At 30.0% G+C, this 12,755-nt stretch overlaps 1 protein-coding gene across 4 annotated transcripts in view; it reads left to right on the top strand.

Annotated features, from left to right (window-relative positions):
• The first annotated feature begins 6,683 nt into the window (after window positions 1–6,683).
• LOC107455829 (uncharacterized protein CG3556) overlaps window positions 6,684–12,755 on the top strand; it is a 37,833-nt gene continuing 31,761 nt past the window's right edge. Inside the window, exon 1 of one of the 4 annotated variants that reach the window (XM_043051529.2) lies at window positions 6,684–6,919. In XM_043051529.2, coding sequence (XP_042907463.1) covers window positions 6,865–6,919 — 55 coding nt within the window. In that variant the 5' untranslated portion in view covers window positions 6,684–6,864. The remainder of the gene's footprint in view (window positions 6,920–12,755) is intronic. The other 3 variants (XM_043051524.2, XM_043051526.2, XM_043051531.2) reach the window with 3 other exon arrangements.

Below are 12,755 nucleotides of genomic sequence, written 5' to 3'. Positions count from 1 at the left end.
AACTCCAAACACTCGTTCACTCGATGAAAAGACGCTGTGAAGCTGTCTTAAAAAATAAGGGTTATCCTACTAAGTATTGATTGTGTAAGTATCACTTTAAAAAAATGCAAATCTAAGATAGATCTGACTATTTGTTGCATAACCTTTTTTGTAATACAGATATTGTAATACTGTATTTATTATTAAATTCTACATTAAATTACCTTCAATTTGATATATAAACGTTTGTATTTAAGTGAAAATTAATATACTCTACAAGCACACAAAGTTGAAAAACATGAAACTTTCAAAAAGTGTCCACACTTTTGGCCACCACTGTATATTTAATTTCTCTCTTTTGGGTGAATGACATTTACAGAATATAGACCGTAAGCTCCTATAGCAAAAGACTCTACGTAATTTCTTAAAAGTAGTGTAATCTGTTTTATAATTTTTTTAAATTTGAACCTTATCCAAACATATTTTCAAAATTTGCTAAAATGGTAGCCGGCTAATACGCTAGTAGCATATCTAGTTAAGTTATCGTTTAAAAAATACATTTATTTAATAGTTTGGCTTCTTAATTAAGTTAATGGAATTTTATAGTATGATAATTTATTTAAAAAAAAATATTTTACTTAATTCTGTTTCTTATTTCATTATATTCTTCTCTACGGGGAGCAATATTTTTCTTTCAAAAACAAGTTGTACTTTTTTCAAATAAAATAAACCTTTTTTCTTACTCTTATTTGGAAACAAGTTTATTTATCAAAAAAAGAATAATAATAAAATAAAGTAAACAAATATTGAAAGCTGTGTTTTTTAAGAAATAGTGTGTAGAGGGAGGATTTTCATTTGTGATAAAATGCACCCAAATAAAAATTGTGAAACCAATAAAAATAAAATTGTTTTATATTATGTCTCCTTGTAAAAAACATTAAAAAAAACTTTACTTAATTGCTTCTCTTTTTAGTTTTATGTCTCTTTGTGTACGAAATGCTGAATATTACATTTGGAACTTTTCGAAAAAAGTGCATCAAGCATAGAGCTTTAGTTAAAATTTGAGAATTCTAGTTAGTTGGAAGGTGGTCGAAGTTTTTGTATGACAATAAGCTACACTAGGAGATTTGAATATACGTGTACTGATTTAAGTATTAAAATATATTTCTTGTCCAGGACAGAGCTCTTGTTTAATCTTAAACACTGTACCTGGGCGACAAGTGGTCAAAAGTTGGACTGATGGCACTGGGAAACAGTCGGGCATATTTAGGACTGGACGATAAATCGATGTAACGCTTTAACGCATATATCAGTAGGCCGATGTAGTGACTTTCGTTTTAGGCGATGCATCAGAAATCTGATTTAAGCCGCCGGAATTAGATTACAATCGCGGTTTAACGATTTAATATGCAAGGATCCTTGACTAGGCTAACGCTGTTATCGCACTAACGAAGACGATTTTGATTTCGTCTAGCTGCAGAGATGTAGATACCGTTTTGTTATTAAGATGATGTTAGTTTCGTGATATTGAATGACGAAGAGCGAATTGAATCAGAACTCCCGGTTTCGTGCGAGGATCAGCGTTGTAATATAGAACGCAATGTATAGTTTCTTTAAGTCCATTTTTGCCTTTCGGATTTTGCGTTTTTTGAAGATTATTTTCAATGGGACTTACGTCATTTTGCGATCGTTGTGCATTTTGTTTCGTCGGAATTGTCGGGTTTCTTGTAAATTATTTTCAGTGAGACTTTTGCAGCAATCGTTTCGTTCTGCATTATTTCATACCATTTTTTTCTGTCTGGGTTTAACGATTCTTGTCAATTATTTTTAGTAGACCTGTTATTTTCCGATTGCTGCAAAATCGCTGTTATCTTAAATTTTCGTTCTGAACTCAATAGATCAAATCAGTGATTTTTTTTTCAATTATTGTTTTTATTTTAAGCGACAAAATTTAATAGGGGTATTTTGTATTTAACTTTGTTATAAAAAGTTAGTTTTTTCAAATTTACTAAATGTAGTTAAGTATATTAACTTTATTGTTTTTCAACCAATAAATGCTCAGTCGTTTTTAATTATAAAAAAATTAAAACAGAGCTTACCTTTATTTAATTTGTTTTTATTTTTGAGGAAATGAAGACAAAGCTTTAAAAAAAATTGGTTATTAGTTAAAACAAATTTTTTTTTAATTAAATAAAAAGTTCAGTAATGTTTTGACGTTTTTAATAATTTAACATTAGTACTTACGTATTTTTTTAAAATTTTTATTAAAATTCTTACAATACTTGTTTGTTTTATAATTTGTTCGATAGTCAGTATCATTTCTAAACAAATAAATCCTTAGTCGATTTTATTTTCAAAAATGAAAATAATAATAAATAAGTAAAAATATTTTTACATTTATTAAGTGCAGAATTTGACCATTAGTTAATACTACTTTTTATTATTTTAAATAAGAAAATAAAAAAAAGGTCTAATGATGTTTCAAAAGCATGTTTTTTTTCAACAAATAATAATAATTTTTTTTTCTTTCCTAAAGTTAACATTTCTGTGGTTTGTTTTAAAATTTTAAGCGACCAGAAATCTCTTTATTTCAATCATTACGTACTTGTTATATTATCACCAAATACTAAATGAACTTTGAGAACTTAAAATAGTTGAAAAGAGGTTGGAATTTCCACTTAATTCGGAACTGAAACCCTACCCATTGCAAGGATGAAACAGACGATTAAAACTGAAAATAGTAGTAATAAATAAAAAGCTAAAATCTTAAAAAGATATATCAACTACTTATATAAATACAACAAAAAACTTGTTTTCCCAGTGTGATGAATTTCTTTTCGCGATAAATTCTATTTGAAGCGAACAGACAACACTCCAATAGAATCATAACGTATAAAACTTTTTATATTATCACCAAGTACAAGACTCCAAATGAAATTTGAGCATTTTAAGTAGTTGAAAAGAAAGTGGAATTTGCATTTAATACGGAAATGAAATCTTACACATAGCAGGGATGAAACAAACGATTAAAACTGAAAATAGTAGTACTAAATAAAAAGCTAAAATTTTAAGAAGATATTAAAATTGGCAACTTTTCTAGTATTGCTTTAATAGTTTAGTATTGAAAACAAATGCGAAGAAAGTTTTCGCTTTAAATATAATAATTTGTAGTGTAAATCCTGGTGGTAGTTTTCGACTAATTATTAAACAGATTGAATAAATTAAATTGAACCGAGTGTCTACCATTTCTTGCGTTTTAAATGGTCCGTAGCATCACTGCCTCGGAATCCGATTAATTTAAAAACAACATTGAATGGAAATAGCTAAATTAAAAACTGGTAGTAAGATTGTGATTCAAGCATTTCCGAAACTACACACTTTGGTTGATAATTCTTGGCAACACACTAGCAAATGCGACCTTAGACAGTACTTTCAAAGTGAAGTGATTTAGTTCAGCTCTTTTTTCGTTTTAAGAACAGAGGTTGCTAAACGTTTAAAAGCAATTAGTTTTACATTTCCAGTGCATACCTGCCAATGTTTAATTTTCTCCAAAAATGATTTTCCCCAGTGTTTACAATTTCAAACAAAAATATCTTTTTTTTTTATTTGTCACAGAGTTGAAAAGTAATTAACGCAAATAATTAACCTGAACCTTTATAAATATTAATCCATTTATATGTAAAAGAGGTAAAATTCATTTTAAACTAAATTTAGATATCCAAGAAATTTAAAGGGAGCATAAATCTTACTTTAAATTTAAATGTAAAAATTCAATTTTAAATCAAATACTTAAAAGTTGGTAGCTATACTATGGGTTGGTAACATTTAATGGGAAAAGGTTAAGAAGATTGAATTTTCCTCCGTTAGTTAACAAATCAAATCTGATACCTATCTACAACATCATCGATATGATGTAAGACTTGTCAATGCAATTTATTTTTCTGAAATAAACTGAAAGCAGCATACTTTTGAAAACGTTTTAAATTTTTTTAAATAAAAGCGTGACCGGTCTCGTCATATGCTGCCATTTTGTTAATTCTGACGATAGGGGAACAAGTGTGTCGACCACTGTAATTTGATTATTACTATGGAAAACATAGAAAGGAAGAAGTAAATGTTGGTAAGAATAATAAATAGGAATGTACCGACAATACCGTTATCCGATATCGTTGTCTCAAATGAAACAAGCGATAAACAACAGTTGCCGATAAGCAATAATCGAAAGAACAAACGCAGAATGCCAATTGATGACAGAGTGTCTGATTTGTTCGAGTTATGAAAAATAAAATACTAGAATATTTCATAAATATATATCTCATATTTTTTCTTATAGCATACCTGCCAACTTTTANATAACGCAAATAAATAACACGTACTTTTATAAATATTAATCCATTTATATGTTGCTGTAGTCAAAATCATTTTAAACTAAATTTAGATATCCAGGAAAGTTAAACGGAGCATAAATTTTACTTTCAATTTAGATGTAAAAATTCAGTTTTAAATAAAATACTTAAAAGTTGGTAGCTATGCTATGGGTTGGTAACATTTAACCGGTTAACGCCCAGCGTCCTATATTTAGGACAGTTCCTTTTTTCAAAAATATTCATTGTGATGGAAAACTTTTTTCATTTATCTGGGTGAATTAAAAGATTCTCAGATACCATAATTTATGAAAGATCTCTGACTAGATCTAGAATTAAAAGGAGCAAGTACTTTTCGATCTATCAAAGACTTTTTGAATGCCCTAACAGTAGAAAAACCAATTAATTTCGATAATATATTATAATCCATAAAACCACTTCTTGTATCATTTCAATATATAAAGTCGGGACAAAACGGGTTAATGGGAAAAGGTTAAGAGAATTGAATTTTCTTTTGTTAGTTACCAAATCAAATCTAATACTTATCTACAACATCATTGATATGATGTAACACTTGTCAATGTAATATAACTTTCTGAAAAAAACTGAAAGCAGCATACTTTTGAAACTGTTTTATATTTATTAGAAATAAATTGGGAAACTTTGAAAGGAAGAAGTAAATGTTGGTAGGTACACATTACATTAGTATCTAGCAGCCATTTAAAAAAAACGGTTTTTTCAATAGAGTAAATAATATTAAAGTTTTAATGCCTTGTCAGAAGGAAGGGGGGAGTGCTATGTGAAAAACACCCATTTAAAAAAGTGGTACAACATATTTGATTATTCAAGCGTATATTTGCTATTGTTACAAATCATCTTAATTACAAAATGCACTGCGTAGTTGCACTCAGATTAAACTAATGATTTTGATTGAACTTAATGTTTGATTAAACTAATTCGATTTTTAAATAAATCCTGAAAATAAAGCACTCAGTCGATCATTTTCTTTCTGCTGGTAAAATGAAAGCGCTCTTTTCAAAAGGTACTAGGCAACATAGTTACACTCTTTTAACACTAGGTTTATGGGACGCGTCATTTTGACGCATTTCGAATTTTATAAGGAAAATTACAAGACCCGTTTGCATTTTTACTTTATCTCTTGTATAATGACTTTTATCCATTGATTGAGGTAAATATATGTTGAAGTCTATTTTCTTCAGAAGCGTTGAAATATTGAAATTCTCTGGTATACCTATCGCTACGGATATGCGTCAATTTGACGCGATCGCATCAATATCACATCAATAATAGCAATGTACCGACAATACTTCGATCCATTATCCGATATCGTAATCTCAAATTAAACAAGGGATAAACAGCTATTGCTGATAAGCAATAATGGAAAGAACAAACGCAGAATGTCAATTTATGTCAGATTTGTTCAAGTATTGAAAAATAAAATACTAGAATATTTCATAAATATATATCTCATATTTTTTCTTATATAATTACATTGCTTTTTAAGTGCAGCGATGCCAACAACTCCGGACACGCGAAAATAATTTAAAAAACGGTAAACAACTACGAAGTAAATTTTGCGAATAAAAAGTGGTGAATCATATAAGCCTACGAATTATTTAGAAATAGTGGTGCATAAAAACCTACTAAATGAATTTATTAAATCAAGAATCACTATTGGTAAACTACCACTTTAAAATATATATTTGCTGTCCCGAGCAATTTGGCATCTCTGTAACAGCTGTTATATGCATTCGTTCATGCGTCAAATTGACGCGCGTTCGTAGAGATAGGTATATAAGAAACGTCCGTAAACCTAGTGTTAAACGTCCTTTAAATTTATATTTTTATAGCGCGTTGCATTTATATTCTCGCCAATAAAATTAATCTAATAAACTGGATTGATTTTATCTCATTAGAAATAATATATTTTAATAAAATATAAATAAAAAACGCACTGAGTGTTTGAATTACATATGACAAATTTTCATTTCATAATAATAAAAAAAAAAATTCTATTATGCTTGTTATGGTTTGGAAGAATTTACGACGTTGATGTATCCATTAACTTTCTTTTTAAATTGTAAATCATAAGAATAGATTATTGAGAAAAGTTGCTGAAATGTTACAAGCAAAAAACTAAGTTTCTAAACAGTCATTTCATTCATTCTTAATCAATTTCATTTTTTAATGCCTTATATCTCCCTGGTTTATTTATTTTATAGAGATTGTCTAAGCCAGCAATTTTTTTTTCTCCAACTGATAGGCAATCAAAGTCGGGAAAATGATAGTAAGAGACCATAATCATTTGACCTCTACCCTCTAATGGTTTCTTACTTCACACTATCTATTCTAAATAAGTTCTCTGAAAGTAGATATTCGAAATGTAGATTGTTTCAGTGATTAAGAGTGTTCCATATCTCTATAGATGTTTAAGTAACTGGACAGTTACAAAAGATTTTCTTTTTTATCCCATTTGAAGTTGAGATTTCGGGGAACGAAAATGATTCAACTGAATTTAGCTTTCTTTGTTTTCGGAATATTATGTTGTGTTACGCGTAAGTATATCTTTAGTTCCCGACACTTCTAAAGATATTTTTTATCCTATTGTAATAAATTGTGCATCAATCTGCCTTGTTTAAAAGATTCTGTATTTCCCCAAATTATTATGGTAAATTTATGACTAGTCACGTGAAAGTAAAAACAAATAATAATAACTTGTTAACAGAAACGTTTAATATATTTCTCTGATTACTGAACATGAATGCTTTAATGCCTCAGAAAAGTTAAATTGGCAACGAAGTAAAACAGGTAAGCAGAATAATTTTAATTTTGTTAGTACTTTAAAAGATTTTTTTGTCATCTAATCATTCATTACTGTTTATTTTAATATTTCTCTAATTGTAAATCGGTTAATTTTGAATAAATCTATAGAAGTTCTGTGCTTTTGGCGAAAAATTACAACAGTTAAAAATTCATAGCATAGTTGGTTGTTAAAGCAAGAATTTTCAATCCAGGGTATCTATATAAAAAGTAAAATAGCATAAAGTGAATGCATCAATAGGAGTCTATTTAAATCGACGGAATTGATTTTGATTCCACTTTATTTAGACACATCTAATCCACGTGTAGCTTTTCTTTTTGTTGAAGATATTTAATCTAGAAGTATATTGTAGACTTACAAACTTATATTATTCATTTATTAAATTCTATTCTTCAACTTTAAATTCTACATTTTGCCAGCGTTCGAACAAACCGCCGTTCAGTTATCAAGCTGTCATAATTTTATTTCTTTACTAGCTGCCTTCGGTGATCAGCTGTATATTTTAATTATGTAGAATTTTAATTATTTCGAGATTTAAAATCGGTCAGTCAGAAATTAAGACCATATGTAAATATAAAAGTCATTTTGTTCAAGATAGAGTTGGATTAACTTTTTGATCTCTTAAATGTTCATGTGGTTTGCATCCATATGAAGTGTTAATTTGTGATTAAAATGGACTTTTGATTGCTATTCAGTTTTATTTAACTTTCTATTTGTTGCTAAAAAATTTCTTTTTCTTAATATTTATACCCAGGACTACTGACACACATTACTGATCTAGGCCGTGAACATGTAATTTTATTATTTAAGGACTAATGTAATATATAAAAAATAATATTATTTATAAATATAATATTATATATAAATATAATATTATATATGAATATAATTTATGTTTTCTGCATGTTGCCGCTGATGAAGCCCAAGATTTATATTTATTCGATGTTTCACCGTCTTAAATTTTTTAAACATTTCGTAACATTGCTTTTTGCTTGACAGTGCAACGTTGTATGCGAGCAGCTCTGCGTAATCTCTAATTTCTGGCAGAGTTTGAAAATTATAAGTTAATATTAAAGGGAGTTACGGAGTGAGTCGTGTGTGTAGATCCGGAGAAGAAATTTATCCGTTTTTCAGCTATTATTCCCTCTTTCCCAAAGAAAAATAATTATTTTTATATATATAACACTTTATTCACGTTGAAATATCGAAAAATAAATTTTAAAAAATAAAATAAGGTAAACAGAAAAAAAAATTAAAAACTAATCCGTGACCAGGACCGAACCCCTGACCACCGAGTCTACAAACTTCTTTACCCATGGCTCTAACAATTACACCACGACTCACACATTGCTTCTACGAATATATAGCTTGAAGAACAAACTTATTAGGCTAATTAACAAAATCTATTTTGGCCCATTATGTGCCCCCTAATTAGTGTATAAAAATTTCCTTTGGTACGATTGTTTGCTCCCAAAATGATCTAAAAAATGCAATGCTTATGCAAAAATGCTTAGCAATGAAACAGAAAACGCCATGTCAATCAATGAAGCCATTCAAACGCTATTAAAGAAAGTATAATATGTAATTCCGGTTTTCAACAATGCAATTTCGTATTTCCGGTATTGTGCCCTGCCCAAAAGATGTTGGCCCCCTCTAACCGGCCTATAACTCTCCAAGCTTCTGATTCGGTTCAGACATCGAAATAACGCTCTTACTGATGTGGATCATTCTTTTCCGCTTTGTTTTACATTAAGTTGAAAGCCAAATCAAATTCGCTGTCAAATAAGTGTCGTCTTCGACGTTTAACTCCTAGTTTGCCTACTGCGAAGTTTGAAAATAACAATTTTTTTATAAGACTTATTTTTTTATAAGACTATTTTTTTAATATCCTTTAATTGTTTTGAGCAGGCAGTGTATTACAGAACGCGCAACAAACAACATTTTTGAAAAGAGCTATAAGCTTTCAAACATCATTGATGTTATGTTTAAAATATTTGACAAAACTGAATTGTTGAAAGACTATTTAAGTCAATGGCTATCCTCTAGTCTAAACCAATGAGAAAATTCTATTTTTTAGTTTCTCTGGATGAAAAAACTGAAAACTGTCTTCGTCGTTTGTTTATATATATATTTTTTTCTAATGGCAGGCACTGAATTTGAATCTTTTGCCTATACTATGCCAGAATTGTTGCTCATTTGGCGTTACCCAGTGGGCACCTGTGAACCAAAGTCACGGAGGCGAGCAACATTGCCCACGCCACACTGCCACAAACCCGTTTATAGGGTGGGCCACATTCACACATCATACACACACACAACAGAGGACAGCACAAAGAGAGAGAGAAACATCCATGCCCAGAGCGGGATTCGAACCCACAGCCTATGGCTTCGCAGTCAGGCACGCTAACCGCTCGGCAACCGCTGGCCGGCGTCGTTTGTTTATAATTGTACTCATTTTGCTTGGTGATACATGTCGTAATTTTTGTGCCTACGGTATTTCCTTCACCTTGAACACACACGCATAGACTTACACACGCACAAATTCTTTGTTATATTAGATGTGTAGGATATCAGAGATGGCAACTTTCTCCGAATAACGAATACATATATTCGAGTGGTATTCTTTTAACGCATGATTCTTTGTTTATTAAATTCGATTTATAGGGCTTTTATTCCCCATTACTTCTAAATAATTCTAAACCTTAATCCACTTTGTTTGTAAACCGTGCTGAGTTTTCTAAAACGTTGGCAAAAATAACCAAAAACATGCAAATTTTAGCTTGTAGTTCTTCACCGTTTTTTAGAAAGTAGTTTATTTTATTATTTTCTCTTTTATCTATATCTCTGATATAGACAAAAGATATATATGTACTGCTGATTAAAATTATTCTAATCAAAATTATAAAGAGGTCCGAAAGCACATATACAACAAGAAGTGCACAGATACAAAAGCAAAAACGAGTGAGCAAATCATTTCATTCTAGTTCCTTGGAGAGAAAAATGACTCCATGATGGCGAAGATTTTTTTAACTGTTTTAACATGTACATACAATTATTTCTTACCTGACAAAATGCAAATATTGAAGGGTTAATTCATGATTAAGAATAGTAAGAGATTATTCAAAACTCCCCAAAAACCAGCTATTATTGAAGAGAAGTTAACTACTAGTTTCTCCCTCTTTTCCCGTTTTATTTTCATACTTGTTTATCATTCCAAGCACTATATAAAAATACAACAGAAATTTTACTATACTTTAAATATATAACTGAGATCGCGTATGGCGGGGTTTCTCCGGAAGAGTTGACAGTTTCACTTAATTTGAACATTTTGAAGTCACTTGTCAAGATTCTGAAAGTTACGATTTCTTAACACGTTCACGCCGCGGTGACCCACCGGTGGGTCACGCTAGATTGTGTCATCTTGGCAGCGCACCGGAGTAAAAACTGGTAACAATAAATTTCATTTTTTAGTTTTTTTCCGGGAATAATGAAAATCCATAACTACCAATTGTTTTTAACGGATGCAATTTTTATATTGAATTGCTTCTCCGCCGTGATAAATTTCCTTACAGTGAATTGTTATTGTTGAGAATAAATTAACTCCTCCCGAATATTATCTAATATTGAAATAGTTCTTCTACCAGTATTTTCACTTCTCCCGGCGTGAACGTGTTAAAGAACTAATACTGTAAACGAGTGATTTCGGATAGGAGTTCCGCGGGACCCAAAGGTTCCACCAAAGTGTTACAGGGTTCCTCAGATTTAGAATTTTTTTAAATCATTAAGGGTTAGTAAAATTTGTAGATATATTTATCTGAACAAATCCATAATTTGTTCAATATTTCGGTTACGTTTGTTTATTATTAAAGTTAAATATCAATGAGAAAAAAAATTAGTATTTTTTTAGAAAAATCCTACAATTTATTTAATTAATTTCAAAAATGATATGCATTTATATGAAAGCATGTATTAGTTTTTCTCATCGAACTTAAACTAAAGTAAGTTAAAGTAAACTAACCAAATTTAAGAATAGTTTTCATGAGAAACAGAAATAAGAAAAAAGTTTTTCTGAGAACTACTTTTTTGCTTAAAACCATAATTCAGCTAATTTGATTTAATTTCAACTTATGCATGTACCATAAACTAACTCAGAAATAAACTAGAAACCACTCAAAAACCCATGAATTCAACTGCCTCACATGAAACCTAATTTTAAAATGTTTTTTTCTTAACCAATTAAAAAACTCGAGATAAAATATTTTTAAACTAATCAGTAATCTTGCTATCGTTAGTATATAGTTACAGCTGCTAATGAACTTAAGTTATTAAGCAGGCTTCAAGGTTTCGTCAAAAGAGGAGATCATATAGGGTTCCATCACCGAAATAAAATGGAAAGCGCTGCTCTAAAACAGTAGTTCCCAGCCTTTTTAGTTGCGCAGATAACCAATTTAAAAAAAAAAAACGAAAAACTTTAACGCCTAACTACACTGCTCAAAATTATTAGGGGAGCACATGGCTCCCCTAATTCTTTTGAGCAGTGTATAATGCTACCAAAATACATTAAATATACACTGCTCAAATAAATTAGAGGAGCACATGGCTCCCCTAATTTTTTTGAGCAGTGTATTTAATGTTCCAGTCAAAAATATAATAACAAATACACATCTATTATATGGGATACGAATACGAATAAATTTACGATATATACAAATAATGTACACATATGTCAGTAATGGACAAAAACATACTGCACAAGAATAAAAAGAAATATTTCTTTGCAAAGAAAATAACTTTATTGTATTCATTGTGTATTGAAGCTCGCGTTACAATACTCATTGTAAAAGAAAAAACATTGATGGGATTTTTAAAACTATTTGTCTTCCTATGTCAAGTTAATAACTGAATTAAAATTGTATTTCACAAGGAATACAGCATTTCTTGTATTAATAGCATTAGTAGGACAGTATATTTATCTCGGCTCAAACACTCGACTAAGCGTTCACGGCTAAATACCACGCTGGATTAGGAACCGATGCTTTTGACCAGGGCTGTCAAACTCAAAAGCTAACTTGGGCCATAATAAACAATGCTTAACTTCAAGTGGACCACAAAAAAAATTCAATGTTCACAGAAAACAAATATTTTTTTTTTGAATTGTAATAAACATCTATATATATATTACTCTTACACGGCGATAAAAAAAAAGCCTCATTACAACTCTCCGAATGGCAACGCTAGAAAATCAACCAATAATTGCCGCTAAAAATGTCACATGCCAAATCTAGGTTGGGTGGCTCAACATATAGCGCTTCTAAAAACGGAAACTGAAATAACCAGAGTGTAAAATATTATGTGCTTATGCGCATCGTATTTTTTGTTAAATAATTTATTTATTATATATCAGTTTATAGATGGTAACGAGAAGAGTTTTGTGGTTGCTATGGTGACTAATTAGAAGGTAAATTGTTTTTTTGAGTGAGTGTGAGATTTGTTTTTTGGAACTGCGATGCTGTAATTTTATTGTTTAGTTAATAAATCTTCCTTTTATATTAAACGTGATAGTAGTTTCC

This window comes from Parasteatoda tepidariorum, chromosome 10, assembly GCF_043381705.1.
Source record: "Parasteatoda tepidariorum isolate YZ-2023 chromosome 10, CAS_Ptep_4.0, whole genome shotgun sequence".
Classification (NCBI taxonomy): Eukaryota; Metazoa; Arthropoda; class Arachnida; order Araneae; family Theridiidae; genus Parasteatoda; species Parasteatoda tepidariorum.
Note: the sequence above shows the minus strand (reverse complement) of the source record. Positions and strands in the feature narration are given on the sequence as shown.